Here is a 21,904-nt window from a genome sequence, read left to right as displayed (position 1 = left end):
GACATTTACTGTGACACTTTCTCTACCATCTCTGTTTATTGTTTTATAAATATGGACCTCACAGTTAGTGCTCTTGATCTGTTCCATCTAGTGCTTGAGTCCTCATCAGGTAGAGATTCAAGCCAATTATCCTTACTGCCCCACCATACTTGTCCCATCATTGATTTGCCAGGATTCCCAGAAGAGGGAAGGGTGCCAGTGTAGCACCCTTTCTATTCAGGAACAGGCAATCTTGAGGCTGAAATAAAATGGGCCTCTTCACTAAAGTATCTCATTTCATTCAACTTCAGTTTCTTTTCTGCCTTGATCTCACTTTGAGTACCATTTGCTGCTGCTGATTCACAGCTCCGTGACAAAATGAGAATCATACTATTAAGCAAGTTTCTCGTGTTCTAGCCTTTTGTCAACAATTTTTCTAATTATGTTCTTCTTATCATTAATTTTGTTTCTTAGCATTTTAATCTGGCAAGATGTTTTACCAGAGGAAAGGATACAAAAATCGTTTTATAAAATGACTCGAGATGGTTTGGGGGTTGGCTTAGTTGGATATGCTGAAGATATTTCAACAGGTGTGTTTTGTGGTAGAATAATTAAGGACAATAGCATAAACTCACCTTTTAGTTCCCAAACAGAAAAAAAGAAAGAGTGCTAAAATATGCTTGATGCTGTAACAAGCCCTGAAGTTTCAATGGTAAAAACAGACATGAAGTCTGCTTTTGTGTTGTCTACCAGGTCTCTATTTTCATGTTAGCACAATCTTCTTTTTGGCAGAAAATATGGCTTTAAAATTTCAAATGCACTTCCAAAATTAAAACTTCTTAGTTTGAATTCTAGATGCCCCCAGTTTGGCTCTGAACTACCTTGAAAAATAACTCTTTTGTCTAGTTAGTTTGAGATAACCCAACTGACTCGAAGAACTGTCCCAATTACGAATGTTGATTCAGGTTGTATTCTTCTCTTGGAATTCCCATCCTACCATTCACTCTTGGGAAAAAAAAAATCTCTCCGTCTTTAAAACCTACCTCAATGACACATTTTACTAAAGACTTTGCAAATATTCATAGGTAAATGTAATTTCTTCATTTGATTCCTCCATCACTTCCATCATTACTGAATCCTATATCATATTCTATTTATTCTGATAATCTTAAGTCAGTTCAGGCTAGTACTATAGAAAATTGTAGATTAAGTAGCTTAGAAACAACAGAAATTTCTTACAGTTCTGGAGGCTGGAAAGTCCAAGATCACAGCACCAGTAGATTCAGTGTCTGGTGAGGGCCTTCATCCTGATTCATGGATGGCTGTCTTTTAACTGTTTCTTCACATGGCAGAAAGGGCCAGGGATCCCTCTGGGGTCTCTTTTACTAGGATACTAATCTCAAACATGGAGGTTCCACTCTCTTGATGTAATCACCTCCCAAAGGTGCCACCTTATAATATTGCCTCTTTGGGAATTAGGTTTCACATGAATTTAGGGGACATAAACATTCAGTCTCTAGCACTGACTTAGGTTAACCCCTCAGGTTAGCATTAGCACACATATTGCCATTGTGTGAAGTAGAAAAAGGCACCTCTTCCTCAAGATACTTGACTTTCATCTGTTGGAAGGTTCCTTTAGGATACCAATTCTATAAGAATAAGAAAATTATAGCCATCTGTCTGAAAAGCTACAAATATGCAAGTCTACTCTAACTAAGGTAAGAAGTCCCGTAGATTGTATATGATTTAGATGATGGCCCTGGTTTTACTTCCTGGACTGTAAATTGCCTTTGTAAAGTGCAAATGCTGAACAGCTGATTCTCCAGGAAAAATAAGCCAACCTAACCTGACTTCTAGTGTTGGCTGATTTCAAGCTACCAGTATGACATCAACTAGCTCATGGGATTTCTGAAAATTTAATAATCAGCTCTCATGAACTGTTGAGGCTGGCTCCAGCACATTGTGGGCTGGGCTTTGTTCATGTACTTTGCTGTCTATAGAACTCAAAGGTTGAGGAAGCCCTGAGCAATGTAAATATAGAACTTATAGATGCTGTACACTTAAAAACCAGCAATATTCTTTATGTTGTTACCAAGGACAGCACACACTTGCCAGAGTGACCATCCTTCTTTATTCATAATGCTTAAGCATTTGGAATATATATTTTTAATGACATGCTCTTTAAAGCTGGAGTGCTGAAGTTCCTTAGAACAGAGCAATTCATCATTAGCTTGCCTAGGGTAAAAACAATACATATAAATAACTTTCAGGAAAATGCACTGTGCCAGGTGCAGTAAAATCTGAAGGCTGCCTTATGATTAGCATTTCTACGGTCCCGAGTTTCTATTTTCTCAAAGCTTTGCCTAAACAATTTATATTTTAGCTACTTTAGTGGATAAAGCCATAAATATTTTCCTGATATATTAGTGCTTATACAGGGAAGGTCCTCTCAGTGGTTAATTAGTTTGCATGCTGTGATGAAAGGTGGGTGATAGGCAAGGGTTGTTAACTGCCAAATACCTAAACTCTGTATGATGAATTATGTTTATTTTATAAAGGCCAATGTTTTAGTCTTTGCATGAGTGAATCAATTATGATCACCAATTTTAGTTTAAAATAATACCAACTCATCTCTAGTTACCTCAAATTGATGTTGTATCCCTAAAGTCACCATTTAAAAACCGGTAAGTGAAGAATAGTAAGTAGTTTGAGATGAAATTTTTATAGTTGCATATACTTTACCACTGGAATATCTAAGATTAGAATTCTTTTCAAAAGGTTTAAATAATTCTGAAGTATTATTTGCTAAATAATTACTTATACTATGTGTTTTCTATAGCTGCTATAACAAATTACCATAAACTTAGTGGTCCCCAAACAACACAAACTTATCTTACAGTTCCGTAGATCAGAAATCTGACATGGTCTCACTCAGCCAAAACAATGGTGTCAGAAGGACTGTGGTCTTTTCTGTGGGCTCCAGAAGAGAATCAATTTTCCTTGCCTTTTTCAGCCTCTAGAAGCTGCCTTTATTCCTTGCCCTGTGACCCTTCTTCTCCATCTGCAAAGTCAGCAAGTGCAGGTCAAGCCCTCCTCACATGACTTCACTCTGACTTTCTCTTTCGCTTACGTCTTTCACTTTGAAGAACCCTTATTACATTGGGTTATTATCCACCTGCGTAATCCAGCCTACTCTCATCTTCTTAATGCCAGCGGATTAGCAACCTTTATTCCATCTGCAACCTTTAGTTCCCCTTTGCAATATACTCTGACATATTCATAACTTTTGGGAATTAGCATGTGAACATCCTTCGGGGACCATTATTCTGCCTACAACATACCTAAATGGCAAAAATGTGTTTACATTTTAATAGTTCCTTTCTGAGCAAACTAAGTTTCAGAGGCGTTAAATAGCTTTCCTGAGGTCTCCGGGCCAATGACGTTTTCTGAGCAAAGTGAAGATATCTGCATAATGCTATAAACTGTTTTCCCCAAAATTATCATCTTGCACAAAACTTCAATTTTGGACCGGGCTCTTGGCTTACACCTGTAATCCCAGCACTTTGGGAGGCCGAGGCGGGCAGATCACTTGAGGTCAGGAGTTTGAGACCCAGCTTGGCCAACATAGTGAAAACCTGTCTCTACTAAAAATACAAAATTAGCCAGGCGTGATGGTGCACACCTGTAATCCCAGCTGAGGGTGAAGCAGAATTGCTTGAACCCGGGAGGCAGAGGTTGCAGTGAGTCGAGATCGCAACACTGCACTCCAGCCTGGGTGACAGAGCAAGACTCCGTCTCAAAAACAAAAACAAACAACAACAACAAAAGAAAACAAAAACCACTTCAATTTTGTTTTGAGTATGTTCCTGCTTTTGCTCTTTCAACTTTTGAAGAAATCTCTTACTATTTAAAGGATTGTACTTTTTGTGCCTTTTCTGTTTCAAGTGTCTAGTGAGAAAAATGATTCAAAAGGGGTCAAGCAAGTGATTCACTGAAAGCAACATGAAAGATAATATGTTAAAAAAACAAAAAATAAAATCCTGGTCTTTTAGCCAAAAGCCCAGATTTTTAAAGATCCATAGAGCTTAATTAATGCCAGGGAAAAGTCGGAGGTAAGAATAAAGGTCTTATATTTTAATGCAGTTGCAAATATAATTTATTGGCAATTGGTACAGTATCCTTCCCAGAGAGGTGTAAGTGATTAGGGCCATTTTGCAGAGAAGGAAATTGAGGAGCCAAATGCTTATAGACATTTGGAGGGTCTTTGCTTTGACCTTCTGTGTCCCTAGGTCTGTCTGACTCTCTCTGGATTCAGATGTTTCACAACACTGTTCTCTAGTTCCTGGGCACTCTCATATCTCTCACCATTCTCCAGAAGTGTGGTTTGCAAAATTCTGCCTGTCTGCCTTCTGATTTTCACAAGGCCTTGATCCTAACTATGATTTTAATTCTGAGACAATAGAAATGCAGAGAAGTTAGTTATTTGCTCAGTGCAATGAATTAGCAACAGGGCTGAAATAAAAGCAGAGTTCTACATTCTCGGGAATAGGATGAAATGTTATCCTATCATGCTTCTAGCAAAATGCCAAGAAATGCTTAAGGCATCTTTCACATCATGAATAAACTTTGAGAGTAGCATAAGATGTTCAAATACATAAGGAAGGCTTTTCTTGGTACAGGCATCAAAAAGGCAACTGTCAATAATGAATAACTGTGTCAACAGATTCAGAGTGTATACGTCCCACTGCTATGTTCTTTCAGATTTAGCATTGCTACAGAGTAATTGTGGGGTTCTTACTATTTTGTTGTCTAATTTTGCATGTGAGATACCTTTAGGCCAAAATATTTCCTTATGTCCTGCTTTAATTGCCAAAATCCCAGCCATATTGTCAAATGCAAATTACATTCTATCCCATCCGGGATGTCTTTACCATGATAGGAAAGGAAATTCTCCTCAATTTTCAAATTTTGTTTTCTCTATATCTCTTGGCATGTCATATGTTTAGCCGTGTAATATGTTTGTGTATATTTTTAGTGTCTCTACTATATTAAAAGGACAATTGTTTTCATTTATCTTCTAATGGATCTAGTATAGTGCACCACACATAAATAATGCTCAATGTTTCACCAATGAATAAGTGAACACATGTAGTAGAGAAGTACAGTACTGGCTAAACAATATTGCTTTATCTTGCTTTTCTTTTCTAACTTTGTGTTTCCAATATAGTATCTTGAACATATCAGATGATTAATAAATATTTATTGATAGAATTACTTAAAATAATAATATGTATTATTTCTTTTAAAATAGGAGACATATAAGTAATATACTACTTTTCATTTCATTCACTTTTCTAAAAAGATATATGTTTTGGGAATTATTAGCTATAAATAATAAGTAGATTTTTTTTTTTTTTTTTTTTTTTTTTGTGAGACAGAGTCTTGCTCTGTCACCCAGGCTGGAATGCAGTGGCACAATCTCGGCTCACTGCAAGCTCTGCCTCCTGGGTTCATGCCATTCTCCTGCCTCAGCCTGCCAAGTAGCTGGGACTACAGGTGATGGCCACCACGCACAGCTAATTTTTTGTGTTTTTAGTAGAGATGGGGTTTCACCGTGTTAGCCAGGATAGTCTTGATCTCCTGAGCTCGTGATCCTCCTGCCTCAGCCTCCCAAAGTGCTGGGATTACAAGCGTGAGCCACCTCGCCCAGCCAATGAGTTGATTTTGATAGGATTAAGTGCATTTTATAGTGAGGTACAGATTTGATAGTAAATTTACATAGACTTTGCACTTCAATATAACTTGGTTTAGTCCCTGGTCTTGTCATTTTCTGTGTGAATTTGGACAAATCAGTTAAACTCTCTGAAACTTAAATTCACCATCCATGAAATGGGGGTACTGGCTGGGCAGAGTGGCTCACGCCTGTAATCCCAGAACTTTGGGATCACGAGGTCAGGAGTTCAAGACCAGCCTGGCCAACATGGTGAAACCCTGTCTCTACTAAAAATACAAAAATTGGCCAGGCGTGATGGCAGGTGCCTGTAATCCCAGCTACTCGGGAGGCTGAGGCAGGAGAATTGCTTGAGACTGGAAGGCAGAGGTTGTAGTGAGCCGAGATCATGCCACTGCACTCCAGCCTGGGGGAAAGAGCAAAATTCCGTCTCAAAAAAAAAAAAAAAAAAAAAAAAAAAAAAAAGGAAAGAAATCGGAGTACTAACATTAACCTCACAGGTTAGCTATATTAAATGAACACTTTATGCAAACAACCTAAATTATGTGCCCGACTCACAATAAATAGTATCATCACTCTTCCTTCCCATCCTTCTTTATTAATAACTTTATTTTCTTAAATATTAAATCTAACTAAACTATATAATGTCTTCTTTTCGATCAAAATGAAAATTAAGATAACATTTATTCTAAGAGTAATATGCACAATATAATCCAACCCAAAATGTTTTGTGAAGCTTTTGAGAATCATCTGGTAATTACTGGTGTTTTGAATGTCTTTTTCTTTTCCTTCTTCTTCTAGGAATGGTGCTTTTCTTCTTTTGAGAAATTGTCCTCCTTTGGCTCCATAGGAGATGAAAGATCATAATTTCTACAACCTCCCCAATTCCTCATACATTATCCACAGGGGTTGGCATGTTCCTAAAATAAGCCAATCGGTTTTTCTCTAGGATTTGTCAAATGTGTACTGTGATAAGAAATCTATCCTTCTCTTGGAGAGGAAATGGAGAATCTCTGAGCCTGAGTGTGGCTGACCATCATGACTTGACTTTAGAGAAAGCAAGTCTGCAACAATAAAGTAGACAGGGAAAGAAGGCCCAGTTATTCACACTCACCCCATATTTGGTAAGGCAGGTCAAAAAAATCTCTACTTTTGGCTTATTTAGAGTGATTCTGGCTTTCACGTTTGCAACTAAAGTCTTACCAAATTTAAGCATACTTAAGCGGTGAGTCACCTGGGATTAGCTGTATCCTGCTCTTTCCTCCCTATTCAACCTCTAAATTTTAGCATCTGACCACCAGGTGAATTGTGGTGCCTACCAGGTGAAGCATTTAGATCTAATTACCACATAATCTACTGGTTTGTGTTTCACAGCCATACACTGTATCCTCATCTGGGTCAGGGTTTGGCAACTGCTGGGGTTTGGGGCGGGTTGGGGAGGTGCAGAGGACCAGGTGGGAGAGTGTGGCTGGATCAGTCAACCTTTTAGCATTTTCAGGAAAAAGCCCAAAACCTCCTCTAGATTACATGCCTTGTTCTCACAGAAGCACTTTAAGTACCAGAGGAAGGTCCAGCAACTTCCTCCATTCTGTATCATACAGTGTGTGTCAAAGTTACTTTATAAACAGATCTGGCCTGTCCTGGAGGCAGCAAGCTCTTGACCAAAATCAACTTCACCAGGTTCCTTGGGTCTAAGTTGCCTGAGACATCAAATTGAATAGGTCCTTAAAAGAATTAACAACCCTTTTATTTAGGGAAATCATTTTTCTTTTTGGGTCAATTTTCCCCTCATTCCCCTCCCTTTCATATTCCTTTTCTTTTTCCTTCCAAATAACATTTTAAAAATGACTTTTTAAGAGTAACATTTTCCTATTACAGAAAAAAATGTAGAAAACCAAAAAAGGAAAATAAGAACTACTTATAATACTACCACCCAGAGATAGCCCTGGTTAATTGTTGGCATATATTCTTCCAACTCTTTTTCTATGGAATAATATTTTAAAATAGTTGATATGATAATGCATACTCAAAATTGTGCCCTTTTTGTATTTTCATTTACTACGTCTAAATATTTTCTGCTCATTAGGTTTTCTGGTTTTTTGGGATTTTTTTTGAGACAGTGTTGCTCTGTTGCCTAGGCTAGAGTGCAGTGGCATAATCATGGCTCATTGCAGCTTTGACCTCCTGGGCTTAAGCGATCCTTCCACCTCAGCCTCTCGAGTAGCTGGGGTCACAGTCATGTGCCACTATGCCTGGCTAATTTTGTATTTTACTTTTTGTAGAGATGGGGTCTCTTTGTGTTACCCATGCTGGACTTGAACTCCTGGGCTCAAGCAATCTTCCTGCCTCAGACTCCCAAAGTGCTAGGATTACAGGTGTGAGGCACTGCACTCAGCCCTAGTTAGTGTTTGAATCCCTATTTCTTTGGTATTATAAAGCTGCCATACGTCTTAGCATTACATCTTTGATGCAGTATGTCAGAGGACATAGAGCATTCATAGCATGTAAGAAGGATTTACACCAAGGTAAATGATAATACAGATACTTGGCTCCATTTGTCTTCCTGGATATAGCATAAATGTCAGATTGGAGAGTCTATCAAGTGTATTTATAAGAGTGAAATGGGATGCTAATATGCCAAATACTCACAAAATTGTTAGTTTCTGGGTAGAAGGAAAATCCAGAGTATAAACATTTATCATAAACATTAGGCTTTCCAGTCTTTCAATACTTCCCAAGTTGGAAACTCATCATTATTTCTGGCAAGAGCCAATGATTATTTTCCTGCCAGACTTCCTTTGTACAACTGAGAAGATGTTTTGTCAAGCAAAATAGAAGCACAACATTTTGTCTATGAGGTTGAAAGTGAAAGTAGTGTTTCTCACTGTTTTAGAGGAAATGCAAAATACAAAGAAGCAGAAATTAAGAAAACATTGTTAGATAAAAGATTAGAATGCGATAAACATGTGCCACTTTGACACCAGTCAGATGTGACTCCTCTGTCCACTTGACCAACCAAATGGTCAACTTCTTCAGCCTAGAGACTGTGGACAAAGACACTTACTTTTGGCTTTTGCCTAAGTCATCTGATTATGCTAGTGACTCCCTATAACATTTGATGGCCATTTCACTTAACTTTTGAAAAAAAATCCAATCAGAAAGTTATGGTGATCTTTGAAAAAGGGTGGGGAAAACAAGGACATATTGGATACAAAGTTTATATCATTCATTTTCTAAAAATTCAATTTGAAGCTAGTGGGAAGTGCAAGATTACAGAGATAAAAGCTCCATTTAATCTTAATATTTTTCAAGACACAAATGGGGTACAGATTTACACAGGAGTTGGCAGTTTGGAACAGAGTTGACTAGGCATAAAAGCAATAGTATTAAAAATGTTTGTTTTGTTTTTATTTTGTATTTTTGCGACTGGAAACTGATAAAAATTTCTGATTAGGAAACTTTGAGAATAGAGTCTTTCTTCTTTCCAAAATAACAAATGTCTTTTAGTTTGAGAGCTCCATCTGTGGCAACAAGAATGATAAATGCTTTTGAGAAAATTAGCAAGATTTTGCCCCACTTAAATGGTTAATAGTAACAGCAGCACAGACCCAAACTTGATAAAACTTTGGTACTTGTATTTGGACTAAAATTTTGTCTCACTCCATTCAGATACTTAAATGGGAGTTTTCAGTTTATCCTGCCCACTGATTCATAACTGGGAGACAGATTCACGGGAAGGCAGCACTGGACACATACCCGTTCTCTTGCTGAGAATCACCAATATAATCGAATTCTCTTTTTTTAGGTGAGAGAAGCAGAGGCCCAAGAGAATATTGCAAATACCCAAGGTCACCCTGTCAGGAGTGGAAGAATAGTGCTGGAACAAGGACTCTTTTCTCCAGACAGCATCCTTTCCACCTTGCACCTACAATCCACTCGAACACTGTAGCATGGAGGCAGACTCCTTGCCAACAGGTATTGTCGAGAGCTTCTTCCTACCGTCATTTGTGAGTTTAGTTTCATCAGCTCCCAACCCTTTGTGTCTCAGCTTCTAAACTTTCTTTCTTTGACCAGAACTCAGCCATAGTAGAACTGGATTTATGGATGGGATTAGAGATATGTCTTATCTGATGTGACAACTCCAAAGAATCGGTAGTGCTTTAGAGGCATCAGAAGGCTCTATAGAACTCAACAAGAGTACCATGTAAAATTCATGATGTCTGGATGTGTGAGGGATAGGGAGGTATTGCTATTTTTGACTTTGCTCTATCCTTTAGGCCCAGAAAATCTTATATTTATAGATAGAGGGGATCCAGGCACTGGAGAATTGTTCCTCCATAGGGATGGGAGCCTCATGTTTTAAAAAGCTAACAGTGAAGAGTCTAGTGGCTTTTTATAATTTGTACTAGTCACTCTTCACTTCTGGCTCTTCACCTGCTCTGACATGATGGAAATAAAATAAGTTAGAGATAGCTGTTTTATTAGAGCTGGAAGTTCCTATTACTCCAACTACAAATGTCACTTAGGTAAGTTTTAAATGTATTTTAAGGAAATATAGATATAAGTATACTTGTAATGGTGGTTGTGATAAAGGAGGAAAGGGTAAGGGTATCCACAGTTGGCCTGAAACTATAATTTCAATGCTTATAATAATTTTTGGAAGGACTTGAAGAAATAAGTCCATTAAAGGCTCAAGTAAGATGGTAGCATGCTGTACATTCATAGTTGCACTATTTGTAATAGCGCCAAACTGGAGAGTTCTCAAGTGCCCATCAACAATAGGATGAACAAATTGTAATAAGTCCCACAATAGAACATTATTCTGCAATGAGAATGAGAGATCCACAATCAGCACAATACAGAGGAACCTCACAAATGTAAGGCTGAGAGAAAGAAGCCAGGCACAAAAGAATACATACTGATTGATTCTATCTACATAAAAGACAAAACCAGGCAAAGCTAGTGAATGATATTAGAAGTCAGGATAGTCGTTGTTCTGGGAGAAATAAAGTGACAAGGAGGTGCTTTTAGAGTGCTAGTACTGCTCTGTTTCTTACAGGTGCTGGCTACAGGGCCATTGTTCAGTTAAAGTTAAGTTTATTGAACCGTATGCTTATTCTTCATGCAATTTATGCACATATGTTATAGTATTTCTGTAACTTTTTTTTTTAAAGGCAAATGGGCGTTTTTCAAGAGACAGGGAACTAATACTCATCATTTAGATAGAAATTCCCTGTTTTCATCTTTTGTTAGGAAAAATAAAAATTTTGGAAGTGCTCCTCTTTTGTAAAATCTTAATCAGGTAATGAACTAAAATACTCAATACAACAGGAAAAGAGAGGAATAGAAGCCTCAAAAGATGAATTCCTATCAAGCAGTAAACAGTTCTTTTCCAGAACTCTTTGTGACTTAGAATTCTAGAAGGTCCATCAGAGGCCTCCCATTTCTATTCAGAAATGCACTTCTAAAGTTAGTTGTCGCAGTCTTAGGGAGCAATGAGTTCACAATTTCAATTTATTATCAAAATATTTCCATCTGATGACAAACCTGAAAAGACAGGAGACGCAGAGCTACATAGGTGCAGATTTGCCCTTTTATCAGAGACACTCTTAGGGACAGATTTAATTTTGAAAGTCCAATTTGAAAACCACAAGTATATATATCTCTAGACAACTGTCCAATGGCAATTTTTACCTTAAAGTTTGTGCTTAAATCTTTTCATCAATATGATTTATAAGTTTAAATAGTCTCAAATTTTCATCTGTATATCACTTTACAGATCTTGGTTCACAACTGTTTATTTTAAGCTGAAACTTCAATATTCATTGATTACCTATAATAATAGTTACTCATAAATGTAGTTAATAATTAAATATAAAAATTATTATTTTTACATTTATATAAATCTCTTAAAAATACCAAGTTTTGAGAGATAAAGCAAGAAATTGCTTAGAAAATTGCAGGAAGCCTTAAGAATCTCAGCATCAGTCAAAGCAGGTACAACAAAAAACAATTTTAGACATTCATTTTTTGCTTTAAGAGTGCTTAAAATAAATGATCACAGAATGAATAACTGATGAATGGCAAAAATGAGTTTAAAACTATGTAAGCTCCAAGGCCCCAATGTGTATAAGAATTCTTTGGAAGGATTTTGAAGGACTGTAAATGTTGCAAATAAAAGTAAAAACTAGTAGTTAGGCAATGTGTTTTAAACTATAGTGTCACCTACTGTTCTTCTGGTGCCTAACTGTATTCTTCAACATCTTCTTTTCCCTTTTGATTAGAAATCCTGGTCTACCTCAAAGGTTTTGCATTGTTTTCTAGGGACATCAGCAAACTGGTAGACCATATGAGAAACAGAAATAAACAGTAATAATATCTTTAGAAATTAAGCATTATGTACACAGTGAGAAGTGATTGACTTGATAGACATTAGACCCCGTTCCTCCCTGCACACCCTTTCTAGAACAACCTAATGTTATCTGTATTGTGATGGTGCCCTCTCTGTTAATCACCCCCAAGTCAGTACAGTGACCCCTAGGCCCGTTTTCTTTCAATTAGAGAATTCCCCGTTTCTGTGGTGTTGGCAAGTCTAGCCAAGGGCTGCACTGCTTCTTTTGAAGATCACCAAACCCGGCACTTCTTTTCTGGATTCATGTATGAATTCTTGCGGCAGTGAAAGGCTTCTGAAAACTCTGCAGAGTTCTGCAAAGTCCCAATAATCCTTTGAAACAAACAAAAAAAGTCACCGTCAGCATTTGATACTCATGTCCGTACCACACTGGAGCCCTGCAGCATTTCCTTCTGCAGGTCAAGTGAATGAATTTGGAATGTAAAGTTAAACTTAAGTAAAGTAAAATTTAAAATAACCTGGTACAGAGTCAGTGCCTTCTCATTAACAGAATTTTTAAATGGAGAAGTAACAAAGAACAGGAGTTAAAAGCAATTTGGGAGACAGACTACATGGCTTGAATCCTGCTTATGAAGCTTCTTTGTGCCTTGGTTTCTGCACAATAGAACATGCATCTTAAGGTTGTCATGGAGAGTTAATAATTTATAAGCATTATATGTGTTTGTAAAACATGAATAATTCACATTTGAAAATGCAGTTATTTGGAGTTGTATTATAATAAGAGTTTGGTAAAAGAATATAATCATGATTTCTCGCTATGTCTTGAAAGGGCTCACATAATGACTTAAATATAATAGACTTTAAATAGATATATTTTGTTGCTTTGATAGAAGATTATTTTCCTTTTTTCCAAAAGGGCTCCTTAAATATCAGAAGCTGGATTCAGCTTGAATAACTGGAAAGGGCTGGAAAAATGCCATTTTTCTCTTATCTCTGACCCCAGTGGGCAAAAACAACACAGTCCAACTCACTATCTGCACCTAGCAGTGTTTGAGGGGAGAGATGGGTCAGTACATTGATGCAGAGGTAATGTTTTCACACCCACCCTGAACCCTGAACCCCCTCCTTCCCTTCTCTTCCTGCTGAGGCCAGCCTACCACACTTGCTTGGGTTGGGAGGAGGGGCCCAGAGACAAGTGGACTGGAGTGGTGGAAGGACTAGGCACAAATGACAGGTGAGTCCATTTTGATTTATGGAACTCTCCCTACGTGGCAGGTGTACTACTGTGTGTACATCTTAGGACTTCTCTCTCCTCCAACCATTCTCCACACCACAGTCAGAATGATCTGTAAAATTTAAATCAGATTCCATAATCTCTGATTTCAAACCTTCCATGGACTTGAAGGAAATCTAAACTCCTGTCCATGGCCTCCAATGTCCTCCTGATGGCTCCAGTCTCCTCTCTAGCCTCCTCGTGGTACATTTCTCTTCCTGTTCCTCCTTAGGCTCAAACTATGCTGACCTACCTTCAGTTCCTCAAACCAGCCAAACCCTGTGCCTCTTCAGGGCCTCCTGCTACCTGCAGACCCTACTCCCTGGAAAGCTACTCACCAGTCAGTACATGGCTAACTCCTTAGCCTTCATGCCTAAGGTTGCTTGACTATTCCCTCCTTGGCCCCCTTCTTTGAATGCCATCTAAACTAACTCCTCTCACAGGGACTATCCCTATCAAAGCACTTACCACATTTACAATGATTTGTTCTCCTTTTTTACTTCCTGACACACCCACTAGACTAATTTCTATGAGGGCAAAATACAGCCTTTGTATCCTTGAGTTCCACATCTGTGGATTCAACCAAATGTGGCTGAACATAAGTGGGGGAAATATTTTGTCTGTACTGAACGTATGGACTTACTTTTCTTATCATTAATCCCTAAAGAATACAGTATAACAAATATTTACATAGCATTTACATTGTATTAGGTATTATAAGTAATCTAGAGGTGACAAAGTATAGGAGGGAGAAGATGTATAGGTTATACGCAAATACTACACCATTTATATCAAGGAGTTGAGCATCCACAAATTTTGATATCTGCAGGGATCCTGGAACCAAACCCCCACAGATGCTGAGAGAAGATGCTGTACTGTGTATGTCTTGCTCACTGCTGCACCCCCAAAGTCCAGCACAAGACTCAGTACATACTGAATGAATTAACCTGTGACCTGGTTGGTCACAGTGATTACCTGTAGAGAAGCAATAGGGCATTAGGAAGAAAAACACGACTTAGTGTTTCTGTTGTTTGATATTATGGACAAACTGGAAGAGAAAGAAAGCATTTTCTTTCCCTTTCCTCATTCCAGAAAAGAGAGATCCACATGGATTTTTTGTAAGTCTGACTTTCTAATATGTCACCCATCAATGCATCAACTAACTTCTCTATCCCTCTCCACCACAACTCCCCTATCTTTCATGGAGGATGTAATCTTTTCTGGTTGTTTGTTTTTTAGGACTCCTAGAGGAGTCTTAAAGATGAAAAATAATCTCCTGGTGTGGGAGGGTTGAGGTCAAGTGGAGCCAGAAGCTGGGGAATTTATATGTTAGTCCACTTGTCAGGGAGATGATTGGGCTTCCCAAGAATGGGGTAGGTTCCAGTAATGGTAGGTTGTGTGAATGACAAGAAGATGCTTCCTGCCCTGAGCAAGGCCCTGAGAGGCCCTCTGATAGTATGGTGCGTGGTTGTTGGAGAACCTGGACATGAAGAGTGGAGGCTCTGAAGCTCATGAGCATTGGAAGGAAATGGAACCACTGACTCCAGCTGGAGCATTTGGACTGTAGGGATCTCAGCAGTGACCATGGTGGGCTGAAGATGGAGGCTATTCTCTGATTTCTATGCCTGTGTGATGATTTCAGATTCCTGAATAACCCTGAAAGAGTACGTTGAAAAACCACTGAAAGTAAATGGCTCATCTCCTAGCTTGGTCTAAGAGCTCAGAGTTTGGCTTAATTTGATTTAAAAAAACAAATGTCCATTTCTTACATCTGAAATATTGAAAAACAAATTCACTATTTGGACCATGTGAGAGTACAAGGAGAAGTCTGCAGTCTGCAAACCAAAAGATGGCCCTCACCAGAACCTGATCATGCTGGCACCCTGATCTTAGACTTCCAGTCTCCAGAACTGTGAGAAACAAATTTCCATTGTTCATAAGCCAAAAAAAAATCACTTCTATAATGTAGTCAAAAGTGACTGTTTATGTTTGCATTGGTCTTTAGTCTTTCAGGTTGCAGGACTCAAGGATTCTTTATGTTAGAGAGGAGCTTTGATTCATTAATGAAACCTTCTTCCCAATTCAGGATGCCTAGCTACTGGCTAAAGACAGTCATCCTGTCATCCTGGGCATTCCTCACACTAGGGAGCAAGCTCCCTGGTTGACAGGGTAAGCCATGAGCATCACTGACTGGAAGAGCTGCACGTTTTTGTTTTTATTTTATTAATTTTTTCCAAAGGATTCTGTCTTAGATTTAATCATACGGGAACAAGTACTTTGGTAATAATGTCCAAACCCACGACTTAATTCTATATTTTTCTTAAAAAGTATTTTTAGGGTTTATATTTATAAATCTCAAAATTAAGTTAAAACAACAAACAAAAAACACCTAAAAGAAAGAAAAGTCTTCAGATAACACTGCGGAGAGTGGGCACTGCAGAAACACTCAGCCTGGTGTGCACTCAGCTGTCCATGCCCATTCTGCCCATCCTCTCTCTACTTAATTTGATCCTGAATAGGTCAACAACACACTAGGGCTTCACTTACTTTCTTAGTTAACATTTGGTGTTTATGACATCAAATTTTTGAATAGATCATCTATTTTTTCTGAGACAGGGTCTCGCTCTGTCACTCAGGCTGGAGTGTAGAGGCACGATCATGGTTCACTGAAGCCTTGACCTCCTGGGTTCAAGCAATCCTCCTGCCTCAGCCTCCCAAGTAGCTGGAACCACAGGCATGTACCAGCATGCCTGGGTAATTTTTTTGTTTTTAATAGAGACGAGGTCCCACTATGTCACCCAAGCTTGTCTCGAACTCCTGAGCTCAAGTGATCCTCCCTCCTTGGCCTCCCAAAGTGCTGGAATTAACAAGCGTGAGTGACTGTGCCAGGCCTAGATAATCTATTTTGAAAAGTGAATACATTATTAATAAAACATCTTTTTTCTAAGAGTGAGATCACATTACATGAATTATCTTCTGTTATTAGAAGATATGTACATGAATTTCATGCTTTAGAAAACTGTGTGCTTGTGTTTCTAATAACAGAAGATAATAAAGGTTTTATTAATGATTTCTTAAGGTGATTTACTTGAAATTTTTACTTTATTATGTAAAACAACTTATTGTACTGCTGATGTTTATTCCCTTGGCAAACAGTTACTTGTATTAAAAACATCTAAGAGATTTGGCATTGGGACCAAGAATGGACTTTATATCCTATCTGACTATTCCTGCCTACTACAATTGGACTTCTGAATTACTGTTTGCAATTAATGGGTCCTCAGACAACCTTTTGTTAATTCTTGTAAATGAATGACTTGGCTACAAAGTTAACTGGCTTCATTCAGGAATAAGGTATCCAATCTTCATCATTAACTAATTTTTATGATTCTTTCAAAGCAAAGTCATATTGATGAGTGTATGTTCTGCTATACAGTCATAAAGAAATAAATGCTGTAATAGATTTCTAGTTATCAGCTAAAGATTGGAGGGGCTAACAGAATTTCTACAAAATTCACTAAAATCTATACTGATATCTATAAAATATCAGGAACCAATGCTAATATTGAAGGGAAATGGAAGAAACAGAAGAATTTCAAAGAGGGCTTATTAGCATGCTAAATTACAGAGTTATGAAGGAACAAAATAGCCATAGTAGTTGAACATGTCTATATAAAACACTAGACAAAATATTCTTTCAAAATATTAGAAATTAAGCTGTGAAAAACATTTCTTGCTTTGCTAGTGGTGTCAGTTCTAAAAGTGCCCTTTCTTCCTGACTGGAAGATAATGTTGAGTAATCTAAGTACCTAGATCATTTTGTCTATTTGGACTTGCTTTACAAAATTATCAGACCCTTACATATTATACAGAAAATTACATCTAAAGAATTTTAGAAACATATTTATAGATTACATATAAATATTATAATAACCATTCCCTGAAATGACTATAGATGGCTAACCAAAAACTGGATTTCCAAAATGAAGTCAATATTTAAATTATAGATTCAATTTCTAGACTATTAAAAGAAAAATGTTTTTGGCTTAAATACCATTTAAATTTAACAAAATGTTTTCTGAGCTAATCAAAATGGAGGAATTAGGGAACTAAAGGCAGGCAATATAATAATAGGAAAGGAAACGAGGAAAGAAACAAACACACAGAAAAACCCTAATAAAAACCCAAAATAAGTCAAAAAGCATCACAATTGGTATAAGAATAAATAGCTCCACAGACTAAATTAGTAAACAGTAAAACCATAACTAATAATCATAAAGTAGTCTGTGTCATCAAAATTTTAAAAAAGGTTAGGCTTTTTTTTTTCAGGATATTGTTTTAAGGCAGGAAGGTAGAAATGTGTTTTTAATAGATAAATTTTAATCCAGTGGTTAAGATAAAAATGTTAATACTTAAAAGAGACAAACTTTACCTATCAAAACTTAATTTGCAACGTCTAATTCTCTGAGGATGGTAGATATACTAGGTATTACAATAATATTACTGAAATTCACCTAGGTTTTTATGACATATATTTTAGTTTATGGAGATATGCAGGGCAAACCCTTGACAAATTAGGTTGCATGGTGGTTTGTATGAACTTATAAATGCTAGCTGCTATCCTTAGAATTAGATTCTTATACCTTAACTTCTAAAGTTTATTTTAAAGTACATAAATAAAGCTTTAGTCAGGAAGAATAAAACAACAATAGGTTAGACATAGCAAATATGGTTTTATAGATGCAGCTTTGTATCAAGTGTATTTTGCCTTTTGTTTTAATACTATGGCTATTTAAACATAAGGTTACAAATCTCTCTCTAATTCAGAAATATTTCTATATAGCCACCAAGCACAATTCTTAAATAGCAACTCGATATCTATTAGTTTTTAAAGTTTTTAAAAAAAATATGTTTTACTTTGTACAGCCAGGAAGTGGCCTGTTTCCAAAACCAAATGTAAGCTCAACCTTTTGCCAAGAAAATCTCCTTACCTCCAGAGAAAATAATAATTTCCTTGACAAAAGGTTGGCATTCCATTTACCTATTCCATTTACCCTTCACACACACACACACATACACACACGCTTCTGTTGTTATGAAAGAAAAATAGTCGATGAGGGATCTTTGGAACCAGAACAACAATAAAAACTTAAAGATACAAATAATTTAACTTATTTATAGCAAAATATTGTTTTCAGTTTAAAATTGCAGCTAGAAAACGTTATATACTTATCTACGTTTTACTTAATCACTGATCAGTTACTAACATTCTGAAATGTGCAGAAATAAGAAATGAGCACCAAAAAACCCTTGACTGATAGGGAACTATTACAAAATACATAAGAATTCTTTTTCTGTTCATACCTCTTGTCTACAAATAATCCTAGTATGGACTTTCAAACACTCACACACAAAATAGGCTCTTCATTTTTATTAACGTTAATCCTCTAGCAACTCTCATGATAATTTAATCCTTATTTTACATATCAAGAAACTGAGGTACAGAGATTACATTAACAGCTAGTAAATGGTGAAGCCATGGTTGGAACTCAAGTGTTTCTTACCTCAAAGCTTAAGTTCACTTTAGTAAGGAAAAACACCACTTTAAAAAAATTAAAACTAAAAGTTTTTTGAATAAACCACAATGGGAATTAATCCAGTCACTTTTGTTGCTCATTACCTATAAAGCAGTTAATTTGAATATCTTAGCAGAACTAAATTTAGCTTGGATTACAGAGATAATAGGCATACCGTAAGCAGTTATTGAGCGAATGAATATTGAAAGAAATGTAAGGCAAATACTAGATGATGATGATGATGATGATGATGACAATGATGATACTAGCAAGCTGAGTAAATTCTTTAATTTTTAAATGAGCTACTTTATTGCTTCATAATTAAATGTGTTTTTCTCCATAATTGAATGTGTTTTTTCCCAGGAGTAAATGATCTGGGCAGTATGCTTACATTCATTTTATGTAGAGCTTTTGAAATTTAGCCCATTAGTTCTCTTCTGTTCTCAAATTTCATTTTCCAACTACCCTACAAAATTTTTAGGTTTGTTTTTTAAACTTTCTTGCCTGAGAGGTGTTGTTGATCAGCAAATAAGTGACTAAGTGTTCTAGTACTTGGGAAAGGGGTAGCATTAGGAATTCAGTTCTTAAACAAATACATAGGATCTACGATTTAACATTCAAATGTTGGTTGGAATGACTCTCTTCAATCATTGTTCTCTTTGATTTTCTAATTTGGGAAGAACTTTAACTTCTTCTAGCTCCGTTTTCTACTCTGTAGAGCATTTTTCTCTCACATCCTTGATGGGCTGTGCTTCAATGTACTCTCTCCTGAAGCTTTGGGAATAATGTTATTCCATATTGAAGAACCTCTAATTAGTAGAAAGTTTCCTTTATGTTGAAATTTTTCTTTGCAATTTGGAGCTCATTGGATCTGGGCCTAAATCACTCACAGCCTCTTAGAAATGTCTTTGTGCTAGCTTTAAATTGAGCCACTGTTCTGAGGCGACATCTTTGTTGGAATAGGTCAAGCCCTGAGCCTCGTAGATCCTAAGGAATTATAATTATTGTAGATTCTAAGAAAGAGAGTGGCCAAGGCTATGTAGAATGCTCTGATGTGTTCTCTTGATCCTATCTTTGACTCTCAAAAAAAAAAAAAAAAAAGCACTGAATTTCCAAATGTAAAAGAATCAGAGTTAGAAAACTCTAAATTCCAAATGTGGAAGCAATGGACCCAATATAAGAGCATCTTGATTGTTGTTCATACCCACGTACCTGAAATTGCCTGGACTGTGCACATCTGTTTTAATGGAGTTAACTGCATACTCTGGCCTATAGGTTCCACACCACACCTACAGATAGGAATAGGAAAAGCAAAGCATGTATTCAGGTTCAATCAAGGATTATTTGTTTGAGCAAGTTGAGGGGAAGGAGAAAAATTAAATTGGAATTCTGCATTCCTCAACCATTCGCTCTTCAAATAATGTTCAATGAAAGGTAACCAGGAACATAGTTATTTATTATTAATGTGATCCAACAGTCTATTATAAACAATGAAAGTGAATCAAGTCAAATGCTCTGTAAAGCAAGAGAACTCAGAATGTGACATCTAACTTACTGTGAAATTATAACTCAAAATGGTTTTCATATCTATCAATCAAGAAAGACACAATACCTGTGCAAAGTTCAAGAAAAATAGTTGTTTGTGATTTAGGTCAAGTCCAGGAAGTAATTTTTCTTCACCATTCTTTTTGATATAATTCTGATAGGCCTAGGCAGTTGATAAAATAGAAAAACAATAATAATAATTCCCAAGGTTATATATAAACCTATGTAAAAGATCATGCCACCAAGTAATTAACATTTTATGTTAAAATCAACCTAATAATACATTTAGTTATGGTAGCCTACAACTATTTTATGGATTTAGAAAGACAAATCAAATTTATTTACAAATGCTCTGAAAAGAAGAAGATACTGATTAGTAGATGACAAGAGCCTGGCACATGTCAGGTGATTAATAAATGTCAATTGAATGAATGGATGACCTAAATAAGTGATGAAAAAACTTATCTAAATGTTGTTTTATAAATTGATGAATAAGACCAGTCAGGACAAATGAATTGCCAAGGAAGCCTGCAATTGCTACATTTAGCTTAGTTACTGCTATCTTAGGAAAATAGACTCACCAGACTAAGTTCGAGTGATTCTTGCCAAGTCAAAGGATTCTCTTGAGATCCCTTAGAGGCCTAGTCTCCAATGAGTCTGAGGATAATAAAATGCAACTATTCTGGTCTTTTGAAAACAGGACAAAATGGACTGAGCCTCAGGTACATTTGAAGGAAAATATTTAGGTAATTTGAATGTCAGAAAATCCTCTTAATTCTTAAGATTTATGCGCACTACTGAAAAAAATGAGTTTTCCTCTACTAAATAAACTTTTAAAAGGAATTCATAATAAACGTTCTGAGATGTGTCATTTCCAATTTAATACAAAGGGAGGTGACCAACTAGATGAGCAGAAGATATATTTCATTTCTTCCACTTACCATCAACATAGACTTACTGAACCTCTACTATGTAAAGATGCTGGGGATATGGGAAAGGCTTGTACCTGCTCCCTCTTAGAGAGCTCGCAATCTAGCAGGGGGGCAAGGCATTACATGTTAAGAATTTACATGTTTTCAAAGTGTAAAAAAATATTTGCACAATTGTAATTTGCTTCATCATTAACAATTCTGTACTTGCTCTAGGTGAGGATCTCCATGGGAGTACTATCAATCCCAACTTTGGCTGGATTTTATAGCAGTGATTCTCAATCTGGCTGTGTATTAGAATCACCATGGGAATATTGAGTGCCAATGCCTTCCACTTCCAGCCAAGATGGAGTGATAGGGACTGGATTTAACTTCTTGCCGAAACAACTAAATGATGAACAAAATCTTTAAAACAGTGGTTTGCGTAACACTGAACATCAGGCAAAAGGAGAATGACCCCTGAGAGATGTTAAACTTCACTCTCAGTGATTCCCATGACTGCTGAGCTTATTGTCCTGG

The 21,904-nt window shown here is 36.8% G+C and overlaps 1 protein-coding gene across 8 annotated transcripts in view; it reads right to left on the bottom strand.

Annotated features, from left to right (window-relative positions):
• Positions 1 to 11,206: 11,206 nt before the first annotated feature.
• The window catches only part of MME (membrane metalloendopeptidase), a 106,235-nt gene continuing 95,537 nt past the window's right edge, over positions 11,207 to 21,904 (bottom strand). For all 8 annotated transcript variants that reach the window (XM_054480049.2, XM_054480050.2, XM_063661310.1 and 5 more), the window contains 3 exons: positions 20,524 to 20,619; positions 20,124 to 20,200; positions 11,207 to 12,434 (listed from right to left, as the gene is read on the bottom strand). In XM_054480049.2, the coding sequence (XP_054336024.1) occupies positions 12,335 to 12,434; positions 20,124 to 20,200; positions 20,524 to 20,619 (273 nt within the window). In that variant the 3' untranslated portion in view covers positions 11,207 to 12,334. The remainder of the gene's footprint in view (positions 12,435 to 20,123; positions 20,201 to 20,523; positions 20,620 to 21,904) is intronic.

This window comes from Pongo pygmaeus, chromosome 2 (assembly GCF_028885625.2).
Source record: "Pongo pygmaeus isolate AG05252 chromosome 2, NHGRI_mPonPyg2-v2.0_pri, whole genome shotgun sequence".
In the NCBI taxonomy this organism is placed as follows: domain Eukaryota; kingdom Metazoa; phylum Chordata; class Mammalia; order Primates; family Hominidae; genus Pongo; species Pongo pygmaeus.
Note: the sequence above shows the minus strand (reverse complement) of the source record. Positions and strands in the feature narration are given on the sequence as shown.